This window comes from Sphaerodactylus townsendi, linkage group LG05 (assembly GCF_021028975.2).
Source record: "Sphaerodactylus townsendi isolate TG3544 linkage group LG05, MPM_Stown_v2.3, whole genome shotgun sequence".
Lineage (NCBI taxonomy): Eukaryota > Metazoa > Chordata > Lepidosauria > Squamata > Sphaerodactylidae > Sphaerodactylus > Sphaerodactylus townsendi.
This window is the reverse complement of record NC_059429.1, coordinates 39,245,058-39,270,782: the sequence shown is the minus strand read 5'-3', so window position 1 is coordinate 39,270,782 and position 25,725 is coordinate 39,245,058. Positions and strand designations below refer to the sequence as shown.

The 25,725-nt window shown below is 39.7% G+C and overlaps 2 protein-coding genes across 6 annotated transcripts in view; both read right to left on the bottom strand.

The window, feature by feature from the left end:
- Window positions 1–610: 610 nt before the first annotated feature.
- Window positions 611–11,877, bottom strand: DR1 (down-regulator of transcription 1). The gene is made up of 3 exons (XM_048498035.1): window positions 11,174–11,877; window positions 6,031–6,194; window positions 611–2,641 (listed from the first exon to the last, which is right to left on the bottom strand). The coding sequence occupies exons 1-3, from the start codon at window positions 11,391–11,393 to the stop codon at window positions 2,495–2,497; spliced, it is 531 nt and encodes a 176-aa protein (XP_048353992.1). The 5' UTR covers window positions 11,394–11,877; the 3' UTR covers window positions 611–2,494.
- A 2,379-nt stretch (window positions 11,878–14,256) lies between these two features.
- CCDC18 (coiled-coil domain containing 18) overlaps window positions 14,257–25,725 on the bottom strand; it is a 50,782-nt gene continuing 39,313 nt past the window's right edge. For all 5 annotated transcript variants that reach the window (XM_048496414.1, XM_048496417.1, XM_048496418.1 and 2 more), the window contains 8 exons: window positions 25,612–25,711; window positions 25,333–25,449; window positions 23,759–23,902; window positions 22,774–22,977; window positions 20,985–21,122; window positions 18,607–18,807; window positions 15,346–15,825; window positions 14,257–14,467 (listed from right to left, as the gene is read on the bottom strand). In XM_048496414.1, coding sequence (XP_048352371.1) covers window positions 15,379–15,825; window positions 18,607–18,807; window positions 20,985–21,122; window positions 22,774–22,977; window positions 23,759–23,902; window positions 25,333–25,449; window positions 25,612–25,711 — 1,351 coding nt within the window. In that variant the 3' untranslated portion in view covers window positions 14,257–14,467; window positions 15,346–15,378. The remainder of the gene's footprint in view (window positions 14,468–15,345; window positions 15,826–18,606; window positions 18,808–20,984; window positions 21,123–22,773; window positions 22,978–23,758; window positions 23,903–25,332; window positions 25,450–25,611; window positions 25,712–25,725) is intronic.

The following is a 25,725-nucleotide window of genomic DNA, read 5'->3' as shown; positions in this document are numbered from 1 at the left end:
TGATAGGGAACTATTCCTTGCATGTATTTCCCTATCAGCATACACAGAATTTCCTTTGGCAAATATTGGCTAAATATAATTGGAGAGAATATGGCCCAACTACCTTGTGAAATTGAGCAGGTGAGGTTTGGACAATGGCCTGCAAGGCAGAGCCTCCTTGGAACCGCAAGTATGGTTCCATGATGCAAGTATCAACAGTGGCTATTTACTCCAAAGGATAATTAATTTCTTAAATTTTGAAACAGTGTGTGTGTATCTGTTTATAAATGAGAAACTTGTCAAACTACAAAAAATATGTAACAAACTTACTTGTGGAAGTTAAATATACCCAGTTCAGCAAAGGTTTCTTTAAAAAAACCCCTCTGAAATTCCTGGAAATGAAACTAGGAAGCTAGTTCTGTGGATTGAAATGCACGAAGTTGCACTTCCTGTCACTAACAGGGATAGTCATCGGGATCAAATAATGCAACTTACAATCAATGAAGCAAATCCAATAAGAAGGTATTTAGACCTTGGTGATAAAAACTTTGCACAGTTGCTGTAGATCTAAACATTGAGAATTTTACCACACTGAAAGCAATGCTATGAAGCTGTATATTCAAACATTAAATATAAAAACACATTTCAATTTTATTGCTTGAGGAATACAGCATATGAAAAAGCACAAGAATGTTCAAAGAAAAGGTCATAGGGATTCCAACATATTATATGATACATACCAGACGCAGTAAAATATTAACCTGAATCCTGCATCAGAAAAAGTGTGAAAATATATCTTTCTTGCTTGCTTAAAAGGAAAAAAGACTTATTTAAAACAGGAGGGGTAAAGGTATTACAGTACAAATTAGAAAAGCCAACACTGCACATTAACATTGTTTAGCTAACCTAGTGTTTCTACCTTTGGTACTTCAACCATCGATCCTTAACCAGATCTAGTCCAATACTTTCCTGCTGAATTCACAAAGATGGTTCAGCTTAATGTTTATAACTACTCTCTTTGCCACCACTGTATGAACTGAGTGCCCATTATTTCATATGAGCCGCCTTAAACTAACTGCAATTCAAGAAAACCTTAGTTTGACTTCCAGATTGCTGTTTGATTCACAAACAAGACTTTCTCCGTTTCAAATCTTGCACAATTTTTAATAACTGGCAAGGCTAGTTACAAGCTACATAGTCCCAAAATGTTGCCTGACGTAGTGCCTACATTTAATATGCAAGCTATTTGACATCAAAAACCCCACCCCAGTACCAGAACTTGTGACGTTTCTTCAAGTATATTTTCAAATTCTATAGTGGACTATAACGTTCTTTATTTCAAAGCAAATATCCAAGCAGTGCTATAAAAAATGGCTTCTGCCATCATACCCAAAAGAATTTTGTTTCAGTAAAGTCCTGTTGGTCAGTCTAGGAGCCCAGTCACCCAAAAATTGAAATTTAATCATTTATAAACTACAACCTACTTGAATGAAGAAGCAGTCAGTTTCACACAAGAGTCTTATCTATGGGTACACTAGTTTGAAAACTGTTAGCAATGGGCTGAGAACTAATAAGGAATTAGAGTTAAATCAAAATTCCTCTTACTTTGAACATGCTCATTAGTTTCAAGGGTTTCTTTTAGAAGTCTTACTATTTAAGCATTCCTAGCCAAAACAGAATTAAAACAACTCTTTCCCACCAAGTTCTACCTTTATATTTGAACACTATGATATGCTTGGACTATGCATGTAATACCTTGTAGAATCAATGTTAAGCTGCCACGAAACAGGAATTGTTCTAATTCTCCAAAGTGGGCACAATTTGAAATGAAATAATTTGTTTTGCTCAAGACATTGAATCGATACCATAATAAAATCTTGGGGTTTTTTTCACCCCTATACAAAAAAAGATTGAATCTGTACAACTCCTATTAAACATACATGTTCCTAGTTTGGCAAAAATGTATCATTTCTCAGATTTTTAACGTGTGATATTTCAGCCCATAGTATTTATTGCTGTATTTGTGTATCTCCTAATTTAAAAGGATAAATAATTCAGACAATATTACACTGAACCCTTTGCTTTTTGTCCCCTAAAGCAGATTAAACACCTATTCTGTTCAAAAAAACAAATTAAAAGTTTTCTAAATATGATTCTATAGTTAAAAGGGAAGAGACACATAAATTTGACTTTAGAGTTTCTGTATAAATTCAATTATATTTTATAAACTTTTTATTGTAACACTGTTTGTTGATCAAAGAAGTGACACGAAGCTATCTAAAATTTCCATAAACACCATTAAAAATCCAAAGTTGATATGATACCGAACCTTAAGTCTTCAAGAGTTCAAAGAGACAGTTTTTTTTACATGTACAGCACACAACAGCAGACATCCCTAAAATACCAACGGCCAGTCCAAGATGCAGACAAAGTTACAGGTAAGCATTCGTTTCACTGGTTTTGTTGTGCAGGACAACTATTTCTTTGCAGGGATCCAAACTCAGCCTGGAATAACTCAGATGTCATCTTCGTCATCTTCATCTTGAGAAGATCCTGCCTGGTTGGATGCACTGGCTGAGGCAGCAGCAAGCTGTGCCTGTTGAGCGGCTTGCTGCATCTGTAGCCATTCCTGCTGTGCCAGCTCTGCCTGCTGCTGTCTAGCCTAAGGACAAAAAGCCAAAAGTTCAATGACTACAGCACAAACAGGTGCAAAAACATAAGAAGAGGAGTTCTTCTAGATCAGCTGAGAGATACATCTAGCTCAACATCCGGCTAACTGTTACTAGTTATTTTCCACTTTTAAAAGACAAGTACATACTTGCATACTTTATTTTGCAATACCTTTTTTTTAGTTTCAACTCGCTTGAAGCAGGATAAAAGAAAAGCACAGCAGCAGAAAAAGCTACATGAAAGATGTACAAGTATTTGGGGTCTTAACTCCAGTAAAATGGCTCTTAATCATTTGGATGTCATTGGCATTATTTAATACATTATTGTGTATGCTTGCTGTTTGTCTATATGTTTTTATTGAATTACTAAGTATTTGCATATACTTTTAAAATGCTGTTTTACTGTTTTCTGCCTTGGAGATCTTCTTTGGGTGAAAAGGCAGCATGTAAATGTTTTATATGCTTCATCCCTTTACAACACTGTAATTAAATAATTAAATAAAGATTAGTTAAATATCATGTGTTGGATCTGAAGTACTACAAGCAGAGCAAATCTTGCAGCCTCTCCCAATGAGCCCTCCACAGTTCTGCTCTTGGGGTTCAGGAGACTCACAATCTGAGAAGGGCCGCCAGTCTTATTCCACCTACACTGGCTCCCAAATTGCCTCCGGCCCCAATTCAAATTGCAAATACTGACCTTTACTAACAGGAGTAAGGACTGCTTACTCCAATAGGAGCCCACTCGACCACTACAGTCATCTTCAGGGGTCCTGCTTTATGTATCTCTTGCCATATGAATCTTTGTGGGCGACAACTAAGAAAGTGCCTTCTGAGTCATGTGCCAGTTACAGAATACCAGTTGTACAACTCCCTCACCAGAGTGATCCACCTGTGCCCCCTACTCATCTTCCACCAGCAAGTGAAGACTTTCTCTGTTTTGTAAGGCATTCCCTTACTAACCTTTGTGTGTTTCATTAATTGCTGTTAATTGTTGTGCATTTTTAAGCTTGCTTTGGTATTTTTGTTTGCCACCTTGGTACTTGAAATTGGGTAGAAAAGCAGCATAAAAGTTTTCATGCGGGGTGGAAATCAGCAGAACTGATCCTCACCAGGCTGCAAAAAGAAGCATCATTACAGCAGTAAAATAATGCTTTTGGATCCAATCACTTTTCTCTTTTGAATAACAGGTGACAATGCAAACTGTTTTAAGAACTTCCTGCACTAAAAAAATGGGTTGGGTCACCAAAGTGGAATTACTGTTCAAGGAGCCTAAAGACTATCATCAGCCAAACTGCACTCCTTTTGTACAGGTTAATTATGGTCTAAATATGTATGATCTAGGGTGTATTATCTATTATCAAGAGTGGCTAAACATTTGCTGACTAATTGGTAAGGGCAGGTTTTAATCATTACGGAACACTTCTATATTTCTTTATATAGGGCTACCTTGGGCTGATGTTGTAATAATGAAATAAAATGTTAAAGACAGCAGAAAATTGGTAGCAGTTTTTATTTATTAAAGAGCAGGCTCATATTTCACAGTTTTGGTGACATATGAACTTATTTTTATTTCATTCAATTTATACCTTGCCCTTTCCTGGCAGGGGTGGGCCCAGAGTGGTTTACAATAACAGCAGCAGTAAACTGATATATATGGGTGTGTATATATATACACATAAATGAGATTAAAACATATGATTAAAACCAGAAATCCTAATCTAATATATTGCAGGATGGCATCTTGAACAAAGCATCCACCTCATACAGGCGGGTAGTTGTCATCAATATGGTGATGTTGGTTCCAGAAAAAGACTATAGGGGGAGGCCAATGAGACAGGGAGAAATCTAACAGGTCCAGAAAGAAAGGGGAATCGAGAACAGAAGGAGGAAGGAAAAGGAAGGGGGGTGGGAAAGATATGGTTTATCAACAAATTATTTCACCTGAAAATGTCACCTTAAATTTCACCAAATTATTTCACCTAAAAAACAGCACTTATATAATTTAGACTGAAAGCATATGACTTAATATGCAGAAAAAACCTATCTCAACAAAAGAGTTCACAATCTGAAAGTAATTTGAAAAAAATCTATGCCTGAAATATCTTGACTGCACTAATAATTTGTGATATGGTTTTCTGGAGTTACATGCAGGTTTTTAATGATCATTTTAATTTTGAAGCAGAAAAAATGCGAAGTTAATTCTTTAAAGTTGCCATTTTCTTATACAAATTTAGTTGTATTTGAGAAAGAAACTTAATGAAAATATTTTGCACATGCTAATGCAAAACCCAAGGAATATGAAATTTAGGAACATTCATTACTTCTCATAATTGAGAAATACAGATTCAATACCTCTGTAATGTCTAAAGAACAACAATAAAAGCACACAAATGGCATTTCCCCATGATTTACAGCCAGTCTGGGAGTGGGGGATGGTGATAGAAAAGTGGCCTGGGACAGTGCCACCACACTGCCTCCAAAGAGGCAGGCACTGGAGGAGAAGGGAACTCTTAGCATAAAGCAACGTAAGTGTTAGGTCTCGAACCTTGAAGTAATAAACAGATTCTGTACTATTGATCTGGAGTTTTTATTGATAGGCATCAAAGCATCCAGCTTGACACAGCCAGTTCTGGCGAACCTGGCTTTTGCTATCCCCTTTATTCTGATGTTAGTCCCCCTCCTCCCATTTTCCCAAAAAATGTGAGAAAGAGTTAGTTTGGAGCTGAGGCGCCCCAAGGTCAGTGACAGATAGAGAGCCACCTGGCATCCTGCGCCCATGAGGTAATGGAAACAACCCCGGTTCTCATGAGACCAAAGTGTCAGGGGAAAGCCTAGTTATCTACTCAGTGTGTGAAGCCATAAAGTAAAGATCAAGGAAAGAATGCCCCAGAATGGCAGTGGTAACATACAGCAGGATGGTTACATATGTCTTTTAGCAATTACAATGAGTTAGGAATGTACCTCAATCACCTAAACACAATCCCCCTGACAGTAAGCCATCTGTGCAACTGAGAGGGGCATTCCCAGCTGGAAAGTATACTGGGAGCTGACTAAAGTTGGCTCTGCCTCCAGGATCACCCCTGGAACGCCCCCATGACGTCAGCATGGGCATTTGTGGCAGAGGCCCACTGCAGGGGCTAGCTTCCAGATTTGTGCAGTTGTGCGGCAGCCCGATGCCTAAGAAAGTGGCCCAACACTGGCATCCATGTAGTGGGCAATGACATCGGCATGAGGCTCCCACTGTTTCTGATGTGGCTTCAGCACCTTGGAATGCACACTTAAGAGTTTTAGTATATTAAAGTGTGGGATACTTTGGTTAGTTCATCTTCACTGATTTTTTCTCTTTTAATTATAGAAACATTTGATATGTAACTCTACTTACTTTTGCAAATAACTCTTGTTGCTGCCTTAAGAGTTCTTCTTCAGGAATGCCAAGATTTTCCAAACGAGAACTAGCCTTCCTCCTTTTTAGTGCTACTGTTTTGCATTCTTGTAAGACTTCTTTCACCTCGCTGATATAGGAGCCAAAACCCAAACTTTCTAGTGCTGAGGGGAGAAAAAAAGGTTTTGTGGTTAGCAATCCCCCCAAATGGTAGCAAAGAACACACTTAAGTTGGTCTAACCTAATGAGCTAAGTACAGAAACTCAATTTTGACTTTTCAGACAAAAGCAATTCTGTATTGGCTAAACAGCTTGCCATCTCAAGCTGTTGTTGTTGGTGTTTAAACATGAAGTAACATTGAAAGCATCAGCTCTGAAGTTAACTTGCATTTAAACAAATGTACGTGAATCAAATCTGATTCCTTTTTCAGGATTTTTGGACATGGGACACAAGATTCACTTTTATCCTCCATTTGTTGTCTGCATCCAGATTAACTGATAGATGCAGGAAAGGAGTTTTACAAACCTTCCATTCAGCTATGTGAGGTGGGTTTCCAATATGGAGCTGGGAAATGTTTCAAATGCAAATAGACTGGGATCTGGTTTAGTATGCTTATTTGACTTAAATCTGGTAAACACATTTTAAAAGTTTGCTATGCTACTTTTATGTGCTGTATTGATACCTCATGGACGAACTAAAACATTTGACTAAGGAGAAACTTAATATGGTTGAAAAAATAATGACATTTTGATGTGCTCTATATTGATAGGGATTGTAAATATTAAAGGTAAAAGCAGTCCCCTGTGCAAGTACTGGATCATTACTGAGCTCAGGGGTGTCATCACAACTTTTACTGGGCAGTCTTTGTTTATGGCTTGATTTGCCGTTGCTTTCCCAGATATCTGTACTTTACTCCACGCAAGTTGGCTATTCATTTTACTGACCTTGGAAGGATGGAAGGCTGAAACAAGCTTGAGCTGGCAACCTGAATATCTGGCTACCTGAAAATTTTCTACAGCAAAGGCATTTAAGACCAGTACATGTGGCTTTCCATTCCTCCATGTTATCATCAAAGCATCACCATTTAAGATACACTAGGCTGAAAGAATGTGACTTATCCATGGTAACCTATCCAGTAAATTTCATGGCAGAGTGTAGATTTCAATCTAGGTCTCCCCAGGTCTAATACTGGCCATTAAGGTCAACTATCAAAGCAAAAACCTTTTAAGGCAACAGAAAGAATAAAAAACTGGCATAAATTGCAGGCAGACACAATCCAATCATCCATGAGACAGGACTACTTCAACTGTACATTGAGAAGGGCAAGGGGGATGTAGCTTTACATGATGGAAGTCTCTCTTGTGTTAAAAAGTTCTTGCATGTGAAAAGCTAGCACATCAAGCGAACAGCTCTAATACGATCGTGAAGGGAACCCCATCCTTTTTGAGCCTGTGGGCACATTTGGAATTCTGACACAGCATGATGGGTGAAACAATAAAATGGCTGCCACAAAATGACTGGTGCAAGAGGCAGAGCCAGCCACGAAATGACTGCCACAGATTAACTTCAGTAACACAGTGCAAATTCTTTTGCTGTGGTGGCAGCTGCTGCCAAAACATTTTAAATAATTTGCACAGCCGATCAGTTCTGTAATAATCAATCAGGTGACTAGCTGGACAAAATCTCTTCCTAGCCTGCCCACTTTTTGAAACAATTGGCAGCAGCCAAAAAAATAGTGTTGATGGCTGCCACAGACACTATGCTTGAGACCCAAATAACACTACATCATTTTGGATAGCGTGACCCTCCCCCACCCCATTTTTTGGAAAAACCTGTGATCTCAGCAAATTAATCAACTAGCTGAAAGAAAAAAAACTAAAGTTCAACCCTGCAAAGGTACTTTTCTCTTGTTGTTTTAAAACTGGCACAGTGGATACAAAAAATACAGAAAATGAAAATCACAGTTAGAAAAACTGAAAGTGTGAGTGACTCAATTATTTCCTCAAATTAGCCAGTGAGCAACTAACTGTGTTTTGTGGTAGCAGTCAAAGTAAAACTTAAATACAGTAGTGATCTGTACAGAATACAATAACCTACAATTATAAGACAGCACTTCAACAACACTGCAGAATTTGCCAAGTTGACCAACCAATTTGCATCCTGAAAAACAGCATAAATTGGTATTAACAGTAATCAGGTCAACAATGAACTTGAAGCACTAACTAGTATTTCTACCAATGTTTTCATTTGGCTCGGGAGCCCCAGGGAGACTAAAGCAAGCATGGGGATAACCTTGTCAGGCAGCATGCTAGGTTATCTTAGTAAAAGCTGGTCATGCTCGTCTTGAGCCACATTTGTATTGTATTGTATTATTCAATTTGTATACCGCCCTCCCCCAAAGGGCTCATTTTGAGGCTAGAAGTACAGAGACCAAAGCTAAAGCAGTCAGCTTAGGCCCTGTATTAAACATAAGACCAAGGTAAGAAAGATCTGAACAAGAACCACCACAGCAACTCAGATTTGTTACTTGTCACAAATGAACAGATGGCAACTGAACAAGACTGCACGAATGAACTAGATAACCTACACTGCACTGCATGCACGTAGTCTGTATTCTACTTTTCTCCTATATAGTACAGCACAACTTGGATTCCTAAGAATCTACTGGATGCAATGTCTGTTTGGGATCTTTAGCTTTGAGGCAAACTGAGGGCATGATAAATACCTGAACACAGCCAAGACTATGTAAATTCTACTGGTCTACGAAACTACCCCAAAGTTCAGGTTCTGATAACAAACAAATTTCAGTATCCTGAGAACTTAAGTTTTCTATAATTAAAAATACTCTGTATTGCCCCAAAACAAGGTGATGTTACTTTTAGCTCTTGGAAACTTTTAAAGTCAGTGAGATTAAGCAGGACCTCTACTGGAGACGGTATCAGAGCCCTGTATTATTTCTTGCCCCTCTTCATGGCAACTGCATGCAAAAAGAATAAAGTAAAGGAAGTAAACCTGCTGAATCAGCATAATTATGAATCACAGAATCCACTTTTTCCTGACATTTAAGTTTGATTGATTTAATACAAGCAACAAATAGTTCTTAACATAGCATCTGCCCAAGTTAGGGGCCTGTTGTTATAATTCCTGTGTATGGAAGAAAGAACTACCAAGTTTCCTATATTTAAAAATCCAACATTACTTGAGCTTGAAACTTGAAACAACCAGCAGTTGAGCGAAATCAAGTTTTGGGTCACTTTCACCGCTGCTGCTCTGAATGTGGTCAATGCCGAAACCACTGTAAACACTCTTGAGATCTGTCAAGCATGAAAGATCATCATGAGTTAAAGAAAAGAAACAGGAAATCAATCAATCCAAGGCCTTTATTGGCATCTAGAGAAACAGAAAAGAAAAAATAACCTAATCAAAATTGCCTTGCTTGCAATTGAGAAAAAATGATTGGATTTATGAAAAAAAAACTTTTTTTTGCAAAAATATAATTAAACAAAAAGGAAAAATGGTTTCTTACAAACCACAGGAAGTGAAAGCAAAAGAGCAGGTGCAAAGAAACAGTTGGAACAATCAACTATACACTAGCACAGCTAATTAAATCTTTCATCAGCAACTGCTCTGTGTTTCATCATGCAGCTTTGCTTTCAATTCCTAGCTTTCAATCTATGTAACACCTTTCTCCATGCTGTGTCAATGGCCACACATGAGCTATCATATTGAGAAAAATACTACTGTTATGGAATTACAAGTTTGAGGCAATGATGGGAGGGAGAAGGGGGGAAGGGGGGGAGAAAAGCATTTGGGAATATACCTTTACCCTAAAGTGTAATTGCACAAGATCACTGAACTTTGGAGATAGATGAATTGTTTCCTGCTCACCAAGTTCTGTACTTCATCTGTATTAACAATATTAGGGACTAGAGAAACAGCATGTTACTCATCTAGCCTCAAGCATGAAGAGCACAGCAGTACAGGACTTGGTTACATCAAAACTTTTTGTATACTGATGAGATCTTGAACAGGCCAACCCGTCTCCTTCTCTCCATTGGTCTCAGTTTTCAGTGCATCATAGAGGGTAATCAACATGCTCAGTCCCAATCAGGACAGCTTTTTTAAAAAATTAAAAAGGAATAGCTATCTATCTGCACATTTGTGGAAATTCCAAAGGAATGAAGCATCTTCTACTTTTCACTACCCTGAGAAGAGGCACTGTTGCTTACTACTACAATGAGGAACAGTTCTAATTTGCAAGCAATTTTTAAGTTAGCTTGTTTGGAATTCCGACTAATGTGAATGAGTTTATCTTAAACATATGTTTAAAAGCAACATTTAGTACAAGAGCACATACAGATTCTGTTTCTGCTGTATGTCCTCAATCATCACAGGAGACTTTTATACTCAGATGCTACAGTTTTCTGGTACGGTTTCAGATATCAGACATTTTGCTTAGAAGGGTTTTTTTTATATTTGCATGAATCATTAGCATACCAACAAAGCTGTCTTCTATGCTAGGGAGTGGCTGCTGCTCAATAATAGAGCACAAACTTTGCATAGTGAATGTCCCAGCTTCAGTCCTTGGCATCTTCACCTGTACTTCACCTGACAAGTACAGAGAAAGTCCTTTCTGTGCCAAAGAGTTATTAGCCAGAATAAATAATACTGAACTAGAGGAACTGACAGTGTGACTCAGTAGGAGAGTAGCTTCACATATATTCCACTATACTTTGCTAATACTGTACCCATGGGGATCATAAAACAGGTAAAACTCATTTAAACTCACATGCCACACCACGTGAAGTGCTGGACAGACAAGCGTTTTACCTACACACTGAATCTCACATAAAATCTGATTGAAATGGCTGAAAGGATAAGGTATGCAATGGACTAGCTGAATCATAGAGGTTGAAGCTAACCAAAATGCTTCAGGCAACCTAGTCTATTCTCACTTAAACCGTGGCTAAAAAAACCCACGCTGTGTGCAGCGCTTGGAAATTCTTGTGAACTGCGGCTATACAAGTTCTTTGAGGTCAAAGTAGAGATCACCCCAGGCAATTACTCTGACACTTCACTGTCAAAAACAGCAAGGAGTGCCTTTCTGGGGAGGGGATAAGGAAGCCAAGGTGGAGGCTCTTGCCTTGGATGACGTGCTCGGGGGAGATGGTTTTCTTCTCCGACTTGTTGCAGATCTCGTTGGCCTCGGAGGAGATCAGGTGGATAAACTCGGTGCAGCAATTCACCACCAGCTCCCGGGCGTCGTTGGCAACCCGCACGTTGGGCAGCGTCTCCTTGATCATCTTATTGATCGCCGCGCGGGGGATCGTCAGGTCATCGTCGTTCCCGGACGAAGAAGCCATCCTAGGCCGATCAGGGCTGCCTGACCGTCGTCAAAGCCGCCGCCGCCCAAGCACCGAGGGACTAGAAGGGAGCAGAGCCTGGAAAGGAGCCGAGGGCAGGTCAAACGCCGCCGGGGGCCGGGTGGGGTTCCCTCCCCGGCGCTGAGGCCCACACGCGGATCAACGGGAACGCTCCCGAGTTCCTCCACAGCCGGCGTTACAGCAAGAGCCACCGGCGCCGCCTCCGCCACATCTTTCAAGCGCTGCTGCTGCGGCGGCGGCTGGGAACTCTCGTAGACATCCGGTCGGCGCCGCCGCCTCCTCCTCGCCGGGTGGGAGGCACGGAAATCCGTTCGTACGGGAGTCCCAGCCCGCTCGCTGCCTCAGCACCGGCAACGGTTTCCTCGCCCGCCTCCGACTTCCGCACGCAGCGCACAAAAGGCAGCCGGGAGCGAGGAAAGAACTTGCGACGGACCAGCGGCTCAAGCTGCAGCGCACACCACTTCCGCCGGAAGCACTTTGACCGGCCTTTACAATTCTGCTTCCGGTACGGGAGCAGCCGAGGAGTCGGTAGAGTAGACGCCGCGCTGGTTTTGATGTTGTCTTCTCCCCCGCCTCCCATAAACCAACGGGGCACTTCGGCTCGAGCGAGCCCGTCCCATGCAGCTTTCCTCTGGGCTCCACCAAGCGGCTTAGACCGCGAATCGACTCTTATACAAAGTGCGCCTGCGCCGTGGTTTTCTCATTACCACTTCCCTTTTGGTAGGGTTAGTGTGCTTGGCAGTTGAGGGGTTCTTTTCGTGACCCCCCCCCCCGCGACCTGGGTGTTGGTGGGCTTTTTAAAAAAAATATGTTCATGTGTACCAGTTTAGAATGGGTGTTGCAACGCCGCGAAACGAGTCCAGTCGGGGCGCTTGTTCTTCCAGTTTTCTCTGAATAGCAGCATGACAGACATTCCGAATTGCTTTACATTTTGTAAAGATAAAGCCTACTGGGGTGCTGTGTGGTTTCCGGGCTGTATGGCCGTGTTCTAGCAGCATTCTCTCCTGACGTTTCGCCTGCATCTGTGGCTGGCATCTTCAGAGGAACACGGCCATACAGCCCGGAAACCACACAGCACCCAAGTGATTCCGGCCGTGAAAGCCTTCGACAATACATAAAGCCTACTTCTCAATACTTCACTTCTCCTTCACTTACTCATATGTAAGAGTTTACACAAACAAAAAAAAGCCTAATGTGTTGCAACTAGTTTTGAGGTAGGCTAGGGCGAATTTACTGCATTCAGTATTGAGCCAAACTGAAATTGTCTTTTAATACTGCCTTTATTTTTTTCCCCACTTCACTGCCATTTTTCCTCAAACTAGTTTATTTTATTTTACTAGCAACCTGACTGTTTTAGGGAGCTCAAGATGGCTTACTATATAAATAAAACAGAGTAGATTAAAATACATAAAGGCATAAATTTAAAATCACAGTTTAGGATAGTTGACTCAAATATAGTCCTAAGTGAAAGTGTCTTCAGTTGCCTCCTAAAGATAAAATGTGAGGGAGCCAGGCACATCTTCTTGGGAAGGTTGCTTCATAATCTTGGGGTGCCCATCAGAAAGGCCGCACCAAATGTGCCTCTAAATTATGGGACTGTCAGGAAGGCCTCTCCTTGTGATCTCAATTCTAAGGCAGAAGACTGAACTTCTGATACCCTGCTGCCAATACATTATAGGGTCAATACATATAGGTTTTAAAAGTCAAAATCAACACCAACATTGGGCTCAGGAGTGGATCAGTCGCCAATGTATTTGCTGCAGTACTAGGGTCACGTGATCCTGAAAGCTGCCCCCAATCAGCAGCAGTACATTCTTCAAGGGTAGCCCAAAATAGAGCACATAAGGCTGCTAACCATCTGGCTTTTGTTTTTACATCGGAGAATGAGGGATTTACTTAACTGCCCCAACTATTAAGCTGCTAGTCACAATGAGTTGAACTCTCCCAGTTTATCTGCTCATTCCTTTTCATGAATCAGTTTCTCTTATATTGCTACTTGCAAGCTATTAATAGGCAGGAGTTGGGTCCAGCCTCCTTGTGGGGGGGATCCATCAGGGACTTCCCTCAATACTTAGCTCATTGCAGGGAGCTTCTCGAGTGTCTGCCATCCACACATTCTCCAATGTCCATGCCACTTTTTTCAGAGTCATGGCCTTGCTATATTAGATAAAGTCTCGAGCCTTGGCTGGCACAACCTGCAGTAGTGGGTCCAATATGTTTTGCCAACTTCTGCTTCCTGGGGATGGCCAGCTGGAGCCAATGATAGGCCCGATCCCGAAAAGTTGCTACAAAGGCCATAGGTTGGTTGGTCCTCTGCCTGGAACTTGATTGACCATGCCTGTGCCTGCCTTGACTTTGATAATGTCACATCTGCATTATAAAATATCCATGCAGACTTTAAAAAGCAGCCCCACAGAAAGTGCTTTGGTGTCGATTATGGGAAGGGACTGTGGCTCAGTGGAAGAATCTTTGGCAAGCAAAAGGTCCTGAAGTTCAAGCTATGGCATCTCTGGTTAAAAGGATAGGCGGTGGGTGATGCAAAAGACCTCAGTCTCACCCCTGGAGAACTGCTGCCAGTCTGAGCAGACACTACTGACCTTGATGGAAAGGCAGATTCATGTGTGTACTAGGGCAAATCTACATTTTAAAAGCTACCTCCCCACCCTTTCATATGTCTATATCAATTTTTAAGTGATTGAAAAAGCTAGTTTTTAACATACCATCACAATACAACTGAAAAAAGAATTCAGATGTGATCAGGAATGATCATTAATGACTAGAATCACCTGTAGTATTTTAAATAGAAGTATCAGGTAAAAACAAACCTTTCAGACTTCTCTTCTACAGTGTATTTAACAGTCTTTATTACTGTACAAATGATTTCAAAGCAATAATCACAAAAATAGAATTAGAAAAATAGGATTGAGGACTAGGAATCAATGCAGCTATCTTAACTATACAAAATATTAAATGTCTTCATGAACATAATACTACGCCTATTTTAAGTAACTGGTTGACTGCTTGCGTGAGGCGTGTCTTCAAAGCCTTTGTACCTGAAATAGATACATTTATGAGGTAAAGCCCATATCAAGACTTTTTCACACAGAAATATCTAGTTAGCATTAAATATTACATCACCTCCTGCCCTTCCTCAAAATTTTCCAATATCTGTTGGATACATTGTGACACAGTCGTGCAGTACAGATTGGAGTTTAAAAAATCTAATTTCTGGAACAAGGTAATTATATTCTACAGTAAGAATGGACTTATGTATAAGGGCTTCCTGTGAGGAACACTGGTGGTCTCTGCACTGACTCCAAGTACAGTACCAATCTAGGTCCAAGGATTTGGTATTAACCTGTAAAGCTTCTAGCAGTCTGGGATTCTTCTGTGATCTGAGCAGGACCACTTCTCCCAACACCAAGACTCTTCACACTTCACACATCAGGAAGACACTTATTGGTGGTCCCTGGCCCTAAAGTTATCCGGCTGTACTCAATCAGAGTCTTTTCAGCTCTGGCAGGGCCTGGTGGAACTCTCAAGTGAGACCCAGACCCTGCAGGCTCTGATGCTATTACACAGGGCCTGCTCAGTCTTGTAGTCTCTATGGTTGGGAGCAGTGATGACCTCCTGTCACCCTACCTTTTTTCCTGTTTGTTACTGTAGTATCCCTATTTAATTAATCTTGTGCCTTTCTTATTATTGGGCCCCAAGTTGTGTTTGGCATAATTTCATTTTCAGTTTTAGCTTTATTATTGGGATTTTATTGTATTTATATTTTAAACTGTGTATTGTTATAGTTGTTGGAAGCTCCCCTGAGTCTGACTTGTCGGGAAAGGGTGGAGTATACAACCAACCAACAAAATATATTATTTTAGGTACGTTGTGTCCCATTTACCTAAAAAAACATCATAGTACAGAATTCACATACTTGATTTTCCTTTGCATTTGCGTCAGATGAAAATTATAGGGAGGCATTTTCAGACTTCTTCATCTCTTTGTTGATATATTTTAGCATTCCACTAAGAGTGTGGAAGTCATTACTGTCAGAAGTCACGTCTTCATCGACAGCGTATGCCAAGGGATCAAATGAGGAGTCACTTGGAGTTTTTTGTGAAGCAAGAGCTTTATCACTGTGGTTGTTACAGTGCACTGAAGAGTCTAATACAAGTATCTCTTTAAGGTGCAACAAATCCCCAGTATCATCTTTTACATTTAGATCGCTAGCACTTGTAGAGCGACACAGTTTTCTATGTTTGGTATAGGAAATCTGAGAGTGCTCAGCAAAGTTCAATCCTGTATCATCAGAGTACAGATTAGGAGTGATCTCTTTTAAAACTGATAATTGTTTGATGCCTTCTGTTCTTTCATGACCTGCAATTCTAGTTTGCAGTCGTGTAACTTCAGATTCCTGAAAAAAGAAGCAAAGAGTCTATTATATTCTATTGATGAAAAGTACTGTGGAAAAGAGATGGTTAGGAAGAAAAAAATGGGTCGTCTATTCTTATAAAATGAAAAACTATTAGCAAAATTACATTATGGGGAGGGATGCCAATTTCTCCTCCTGCAGCACACCCAGATTCCTTACAGAAGGACAGACTGAAAAAATGCACTGTGTAATGCTACTTCAAAATTTTTCTTTAGCCCCTGACAAGTCCCTATCTTTTCTCACCTTTAAATTCAATGCGCGTTCTTCATTGTGACAAGGAGACAATATGCATTAATGGCTCTTCCAAACTATCATTTAAATGTAAAACAGATGTACAGTTCTTATTTCATTTATTTATTTCATTTATTAGAGAACCAGCCATCTGTCCCCAGCATCTGTGTCTCTTGTACAGAGATCACATTATTTCAGCATTCTAAAGGGACAGGGTACTGTGTAGGTCTAATTGGAAAGCAAACCTCATTGAATAAAATGGAGCTTACTCCCAGGAAAGTATTAAGCAGGCAACGTAAGTGCACTATATATATTGCCCCGACATCACAATTTTTGCACGGGGCACTGAGAAGGCAGAACTAAATAGACAAAATTCTAAGGATCCTGGTCACCCTTCAGGCCCCAGGGAGCTGGGCAAGTCATTCAGTTTCCCTGTGCTTCTGTGGGCCCACAATAGCACTCAGGAGTTCTGCCTCTACATCATAGATGTTGTAAATCTTTTTATTTCTATGAAGGCTTGGTGGATTTGTTCATGACCCTCCTTTAAGAGGAAGGTCAAACATAATTTTCCATCTTGTCTATATGCCCTGTTTAGTGAACTCTCTGTTCCATCCCCATCTCAGGCAGGGCTTCCATCACAGTCGTGCATGCTGCACGGAATGTAGCTACCTGAGTATCATGGGTATCTACTGAACTATGCTGTTAAATCGTTAGAGTCTCACCATCCTTTTCCATGTATGTATTATAGCTGCTGCCCAAAATGCATATACAAGAGGCACTCAGTAGCTGCATGACATTCACACCTTTCTTTCTCTGAAATTAAGTCCTTTATGCCATAGCATTACTGGGAGCTTTCTGGTCTGTGCTTTGGTATCAGCGGTTCTCAACCTGTGGGTCGCGACCTTTTTGGGGGTCGAACAACCCTTTCACAGGGGTTGCCTAAGACTCTCTGCATCAGTGGTCTCCATCTGTAAAATGGATAAATGTTAGGGTTAGGGGTCACCACAACATGGGGAACTGTATTAAAGGGTCACAGCATTAGGTTGATTGAGAACCACTGAGTTACAGGAACAGAGGGAATAGGGGTAATACTGTTCTTCCAGAACCAACACACCTTCTTTGTAAGCCATTCTCACTGACTTAATACAAATATATCCATATCAGGCCTGGGTCTGGAAAGGCCTTTGTTATCATCATGATAACTGGCTGGCTTCTGTATCTCAAACTCTAGAATTCTCTCTTTTTTAAGGCAGGCAGGATGGTTATGAGACATTTATATGATACTGCATATGCTAAAAGTGGCTCAAGATTTGTTAAAAGCAAACAACTCTTTTGTTTGGCCCCAACTGGCACATCCCTTTTAAGCCTCATTATAAAATTTCATTCACTGTCAAAAAGAAGTACAACCTTTCTTACAAAGAATAACCCCAAGGATAATAGATGAAACATCACTTATGTCTTGGGTTAGTCTATAACATTTATACATCAAGACTGATTTTTATACTCTGTTAAAACTGAAGTAATTTTAGAGTTACATGGAAGGTGTTTCTTCTGGCACAAGGAGGATTGTCATAAATTTTCTCCTGCACTGCACCTCCCTGAGCTTCATCCCATGTTTCCAAACATCCCATAATCTTTAGGTGGCATAGGGAGTACAGAAAGCAGAGGGAGGCCAGTAAAGTCAGTTCTGCAAGTGGAATATATTAATCTAACCCATGGTGTTTAATATCATTGTATTCAGCCCTAATCTGTTGGTTGGTGCTCAGGGAGTAGAGAAATACTGAACATCAATATGTCACACACAGTGGAACCTTGATTTTCATTGGTAATCCATCCAAAAAGAATCGATGAAAACTGAAACCGATGAAAACCGAGGCAAACTTTTCCATAGGAATCAATGTAAATCCAATTAATAGGCACTCCAAAAAACATGCCAAAAACACATTTTTGGTGAATAAACATAGTGTTTAATGCTGAAAACAGTAACAAACAATAACACTAGGACCAGCTTCAGAGCCAGTGGACCAATGTCGAACCAGAAAGCTGTCCAAAGAGGTCTGTCTCTGACGCCTCTTTAAGATTTGTCTGAAATGGGGGAAGACTTTGTCATTAAACAAGTTGCAGACACGGCCTGCAACAGCTTTGTCCGGGTGATTTTTCTCCACAAACCCCTGCACCTTACTGCAAATCGATGAAAACCGAGACACATTTTTCACTGAAAAAAATCGATGAAAACCAAAACCGATGAAAACCAAAGGCAATGAAAACCGAGGTTCCACTGTATTTGTTTTCCTACATTTTACTGGGGAGGTGTGAGAATGAAACATGGGATGGCAGCAGCAATGTTTCTCTGGAATGTCTAGTTACGCCCTTTAAGCAACAATGCGGGTATAAACTTAATTTAGATTCTTTCTTTTGTTAGGAAAGCATCATTTTGCAAGTATCACATTGAATGTCGGATGAAAAGATTCATTTTATCAAGTTCTAGCTGCACTGCTTGTGTGTCAAGTAATGTTCTTTGTGTTAACTTACTTTGAGAAGCAGGGCTTCACTTGCTGCTTGAACCATCATATTTCTAGATTCAAGTTGCTGTTGCAGATTACAGACGGTGCTTTCGGCATCTTCAAGCTCCAACTTCAGCTGCTTCAGTTGGCCACTAAGATGATGAGATTTAGATACCTGAGAATCTGTAGACTGCTGCCATTTCACCCGTTCTGTTTCATGTATGCGTTTCTGAAGGTTTCAAGGAATAAGTAAGAAATTATTATTAAAACTTGATTAAATTTTCTCTTTGATCTTAAGTTCTTTACTCCTATAAACTTAATCATGCCATCAAAACCCTAATTATTGTTAATACCCCCATTAAACATCTAAATTGTAGAATTCTATGTTTGAATGACTTTAGAAGAAGAAGATGTTGGATTTATACCCTTTTTTCTCAACCATAAGAAATGTCAAAGCGCCTTACAAATGCCTTCCCTTCCCCTCCCCACAACAGGCACCTTGTGCGGTAGGTGGGGCTGAGAGCATTCTGAAGAACCGTGACTAACCCAAGGTTACCCAGCAGGTTTCAAACCCAGTTCTACAGATTAGAACCCACCATTCTTAACCACTGCCCCACTGTGTAGTGAAAAATTGCTTCTTTAAGGCAAAGCGTAGGTCTGCCAATGTTAATTAAGTTCAGTAATTAATTTAGTAACTTCCTAAATTTATTTTTCAATTTAATTTATTATTGAATGTTAATTCAACATTTTAAAATATTTCATTTGGTAACTTTGCTTTTTTATAAGTACAGATAATTTCTCACTGAGCTAACACCTTTTAGACAAAAGAGCGGCAAACATTTTTAGCATCTGTTGTCATTCAGGGAACATCCCCATCTTGTAGACATGCGTAATTTTGGGAGGGGATGATAGTATGTGTTGCCAGGCACATGTACCACATGGTTGTCAACATGTATGTGCGAATATAATCTTACTCCTGCAATAGATCCCATATTTACCAAAACTGAATTTAGAAGCTCAGTATGGAGAACCTGTCTCTCCTCTGCAGCTTATTATGCTACCCTTAAATGAAGAGCTTCTGGCTTGTATTTTAACAGCGGCTAAAACAAAATGTTCCAGGGAACAATATTCTTAGATGTTTTCTCAGATGTAATGACTCCTAGAAACACATACCCTAATGTGTTCAACCAACAACCTATGTTCTAGAAATAAGGATCTTTTGACTGGCTGATAAATTCTTATTGCAGAACTCACAGAGCGCACAAATAGAATTCAAATCACAAACACAACTTATTAAAAGGGGAACAGTACAAATATTAAGGGTGTGAGGGAAAATTAGAATACAGTGATTCCAAGTATCAAGTATATGGACAAATGTCACTTAGACATTGTGTTCTGTCCACCACTGGTGAATGTGGTTCTTTTGAGCAAGGGGCTGAAATATGTCCTTCTTTCTGCATTGCCCCTTCTATAAAGATCTTAGATATATTTATTACACCTGCCCTCCAAAAAATCATGGGAAGATCAGGTGAACGGAAGAATAATATATCCCTTTTCTTTTTGCAGTCCTTGAATCTGGGCCCTTGGATAATTGCCAGATTCTGTGCAGCAGCCAAAGTCTACTGAGATAGCGACATAGTTGCTTTTTTATATCTTTTAATGGACGATTTATTTATTTATTTATTTTTTATTATTATTAATACTACTACTACTACTACTAATAATAATAATAATTAATAATAAGGTTTATATACCGCCCTCCCCCGGAGGGCTCAGGGCGGTGAACAGCATATAAATAGAGCACATATGTCAGATTAAAATCCATTAAATACCAATTAATACAGGCTCTAGTAAATATAAACCCTACCCCATTAAAATGCAGCATTATTAAAATTAACACAAAAGATGGCACCTACTATCAATTCCCTCAAAAACCCAGAGGGGAGGGGCGGTAGGATCCACTTGATGATATAAAGAGAGGGGGGGGGGCATCAATGGCTAGTCTCCCCAAAGGCCCGGTGGAACAGCTCAGTCTTGCAGGCCCTGCGGAACTTGTTATATACATTTTATTCTGCTAGCTAGTCCATGGCCATAATAGATGTCTTTCAACTACTGCCTTTTTGCCTCCAGTCTCATTGCATCATCCTTATTCAGTTTTAATGCTTATGGAATGGTGTGAGGGGTAAGGAGATCCACCCTGAGTACCAAAAGTAGAGGTTCAAGGAACTGAGAGGAGTAATTTTAATTTATTATAGTCTTAGGAAGCTTTCCTCACATCTGCAGTGTTAGAAACAAAAGGAGAAAACCCATGTGAGCAGCTTCTAAAAGCCCTAAGAAAATATAAGTTGTTCAATTCTCATGTACAGAAAATGGATCATAAATGCGCAAGGGTGAGAGTGATTTTACCTCTGATTTATACATCTCCTTCAGTGAGTGTATTTCTGCTGAAAGCCTCTTCACCTCTGCCTGCATTCTTGCTTCTAACTGAGCTTCCCGGGCCTGAGCTGCGCCTAGTTCTTCAGCCAAATAATTTGCACGAGCTTCCTAAAAGGTTATTTAACAAATAATATCACTTATATTTTTATGTATTATGACATTTTGCCATATTAATTTATTAAAAACAAACAAACTGAACATGAAAGGAAAAATTAACAAGGGCACCGGGTATATTTTTCATTTCAGTATTTATCCAATATACTCCAAACAAGTTTGTATCACAGGACCACAAAGAAAAACTACCACTTTTCAAAGCAAAGTGAATACTTCTAAGGACCTCTCTAGGGCTTTTCCAAACAAATGGAATCCTCAAACAAAAATATTTTGCTATTAAAACCAGTTTACTTTCTTCCACTGGAAAGGGATAATATTTCTTAGATATGGATAGTGTTAGTAAATAGATGGCTAGCCTTGCCTTGTGATCCTTATCTTTTATTTGGAAAAGTTGATATTTATTTCTGCTCTAGAAGAGGCTGACGCACAACCAACAAGCAAGATGATAATCAAGTAGCAGAAACATAGAGCTGAAAGGTATGCCAAGAGTCATCTAGTCCAACCCCCTGCAGGAAATTCACAATGACCCCACCACACTCTCAGTGACCCCTGCTCTACGCCCAGAGGAAGGCAAAACCTCTGGATCCTTGGCCAATCTGGCCTGGAGGAAAATTCCTTCTTGACCCCAAACTGGTGATTGGCATTACCCTGGGCTTATAAGAAAGAGCCACGAGAGCTGAGCACTGACTCATCCCTTTGTGCCTTCCCTCTCATGATCAGCCTCACACCACAGAATCGGCATTGCTGCCAAATGGCCATCTAGCCTCTGCTTAAAACCGTCCAAAGGAGAGCCTACCACTTCCCAAGGAAGCCTATTCCACTGAGGAACGGCTATGTTAGGAAGTTCTTCCTAATGCTGAGCCAAAAACTCCAGACCCTTCAACATCTTTGTTGCCCTCCTTTGGACACATTCCAGGTTGTTAACATCCTTCTTAAACTGTGGTGCCCCAAACTGAACACAATACTCCAAGTAAGGTCTAGCCAGAACAAAGTGATACCATCACTTTTTATGATCTGGACACTACTGTTGATGCAGCCCAATATCACATTTGCCTTTTTAATTACTGCATCACAGTGCTGATTCAGTGTGTGGTCTACTAAGACTCCTACATACTTACTTTCTGAATGTAGTACTGCCAAGACAAGTTTCCCCAACCTATAATTATGCATTTGATTGTTTCCTACCTAAATGGAGAACTTTGCACTTCTATTGAAATTTAGTTTATTAGTTTTAGCCCAGTTTTCCAGTTCGTCAAGATAATTCCGTGTCCTGGCTCTGTTTTCTACCATAGTTGCTACCCTTCCCAATTTAGTATTATCTGCAGATTTAATAAGCATCCCTTCTATATCTTCATCCAAGTCATTTAAAAAGATGCTGAAGAACTCAGGGCTGAAGACAGATCCTGGAGGCACTCCATTTATCACTCCTCTCCAAGAGGACAATGAACCATTAACAAGTCATTAACCAAACATTTTCAGAAAAATTTACATAGTAAACATCACAAACATGGTCCACAAACACGCTCATTAACTTGTTGTTTGTACACTGTATGTGTACTGAGTATGGCAATACACTGATCCTGAGAGCAACCCCCAGTTGGGCCAATTATAGTCAAAGGAAAATACTGTGGAATTCTATGGTTACTTTTTCATGAGAAAGATGGTTCACTTCTTTGAATTCATGAGAGATCCTATCCACATCCCTCTGAGCTTGAGCCAACTGACGCCGACTCTCCAGGAGTTCCATCTGGATGCATTTCATCTGTTCACGTTCTAACCTCAGTTGCTGACCTAAATCCAGTACTTCTTTGTGCTGATCTGCAACACACTTTTCCTGTTCTTTCACCATCTAAAATGTAAACAATGTACATTAGCAAAACTAAGAAGCTATTAGTATTAATCTTTTTTAAAACACCCTTTTTATTATCATACAGGATTAGGAATGCTTCTGCATGGGAGTGCAAATATGTGCCTCTACTGCAGCAGCTGGTGGTATAGAAGTGGACAGAAATGGCACCCACATGCCTTGTCCCTGCCTTATTCTCTGCTGATTCCACCCCCACCATTTCCCTCTGCTGCAATAATTTTGTTGAGGCCCCTCTACCCTTTCTCTCCTGAGCCACAATGTAAAGCCAACACTATGCCTCAGCTGAGAAAAAGGGTCTAGAATGGCCTTTCCTGTATTGGTTGTGGACATAACATCCACAAGGACTCTCTAATCACAGACTTTCTACTGTGAGCATGATCAAAGGTATTTCTTTGATGTGGCTCAATTAGGGAAGCTCTATGAGGAGATGAACATTAAGTTGTATACAAGCTCCCTTTAAATGCAGGGACAGGCTGCTCTTAAGACAAAAAAACTGCATGAAAGCAGCCTGGATCTGTTATCCACCTACTCTATACTTATTTATTCATATATTTCCAAACCTTTTACTGCCTTCCCTGAAACATAAAGCCTGTTCTATTCTTTCCTTGGCAAATGATTGGACTTTTAGAAAGAAAATTGTGGGATGTATTGAGATGAAGGGAAACACACATGTAAATACTTTAGGGTTTTTTCAGACTAATCTTTTTCTACATTTCCACAGTGTGGCCAAGGATAGTAGAAAAATAGGCAAGAAAAGTCTTACTTTGTCAATGTCTGTTATTTTTTGCTGTTTTCTTTCAATTTCTTTTTTAAGTTGAATTATCTCTTGATGTTGTTGGATTATGTCAAACTCTTTCTGATGAAGCTCTTCATTTGAATTATGTAGCTTGCTCTCCAAATTTTCAATCTATAAATGGGGGTATAAGGCACAAGAGAAACTGAGAAAATATTAATTTTAGAAGCTAAAAAGAAATCTCTACAGTATAATTTCTCCTGAACACGTATAGCCAGTGAGGTGACATGGGGACTATATTCAGCTATCACAAACCAAACAAAGTATGGTTTTTACTAAGAATGTGCTAGTGGCGAGGCTGAAGACTTCTCGGTTAAAAATCAATGCAAGTTGTCAAGATGTCCAAATTAGATGTTTTAACAACCTGAGGTATGTTTCTTCTCTACATGGTTTATAACTTGGTTTATAGGCAACAGATAAATGTCAGTTTGTTAAAGTGCCTAATTCAGATGTCATGATTGGTTGTGACTTGTTTCAAGAATCAAAGACTTTTTCATTTAAAACTAAGGGAGGAGGGAAGGTGAGGAAGGACTTCTTGGCATGTTCACATTACAAGCCATGATTTCATATTGAAATGCAAACCAAGACTGCACTTCTCCCTAACCCGTACAAAGCCCTAAAATCATGGTCAGGAACACTGCTGGCCCCTTAACCCTTTATCATCTTCCTTTCTAACTTTAAATGAGCCTTCTCCAGAGACAGATTTGATTCCCTATTGTCCGCAATCTCATGTGGAAAACACCAAAAGCAGCCATCTGAGATGCAGCAGTGGCTAGTGCTAACATTATAGAGACAATCTCATTCATACTTCTTAACTGCGAATGATATATTTATGACATCAATATATCATTCGCAGTTAAGAAATCTGATTTCCCCTTTGATACTTTGATTTCCGATTTCCCCTTTGATACTTTGATTTAAATGAATTAGTCCGTTACTGAGGCCTTTTTGATTAAAATCCTTCTTGAAGATGAAGATACCAATAGTTCATACTCCATGGCTAAATTCTGTTTTCTTGATTGCAAACAACTGGAATGACTTGATGGGTTCGGGCTCAGAATCTTAGGTTTTATTTAAATGACAAAAAATGACACAAACATTTCCCACTATTGCTGAAGAAAATGGAATCCTTTGGCTGTTAACAATAAATAATTTAACTGTTTTGTTTTACTGTTCCTGTAGTAATGATAACTTTTAATAGTTGAAGTAATGTTGATTTTTTTTAATCACTGGTCTAAGACCACAAATAAAGTTCATAAGCTGAATGGCAAACATGATTTCTGAATATAGTTGAGTTCTCTATTGCTATTATTAATCCTTCTATTCATAAAGCAACACAGAGTGCATTCTCTAAGCATGTCCACTCAGAATTTTTCAGGTATATTCATTAGGGCTTATTCCTAGGAAAGTGTTCTTAGGATTGTCACGATAGTGATATCATCAATGGTAGTTCTAGGACACTCCCTTCCATTTTTTTGTTCTCTCACAGCTTAATATGTTCTCTGGTCTTACTAAGACTACAGTATTTTGAACCACTAAAGTACCTGTTTATTATAGTCTCTGATCTGTAACTCTGCTTTCTCCAAATTTCCTTCTAATCTAATTATTTTTTGTTCCATCTCTCCCCTGTGTTCACGAATTGTCATATCCAACTGCGTAACCTAAAAACAAGACATCAAAAAACAAAGACAATTCACCCAAAGCATAATGTTAGTATCACTCATGCAATTATACACCATTGACATCCGTTACCTCTTAAACACAGTATTGATCGTTGAGGGTTATTATATTTAATGAACAAATCAGTCTGGTAAAGTTCTAACCTGAGCTGCTCTTTGTTTCAACTCCCAGTTTCTTTCTTTCAGTGCCTGGTCCATATCAATAAGTTCTTGCTTTTTATCCTCAATGTCATCCTTGCATTCCCTGTAATGATCATT

Coding starts and splice junctions, on each gene's coding strand:
- DR1 (XM_048498035.1), bottom strand. CDS start 11,393: ATGGCTTCTTCGTCCGGGAACGACGATGACCTGACGATCCCCCGCGCG. Junction 6,195..11,173: donor CCCCGAGCACGTCATCCAAG/GCAAGAGCCTCC, acceptor TTCTCCCCTCAG/CACTAGAAAGTTTGGGTTTT. Junction 2,642..6,030: donor AACAAGAGTTATTTGCAAAA/GTAAGTAGAGTT, acceptor TTTTGTCCTTAG/GCTAGACAGCAGCAGGCAGA.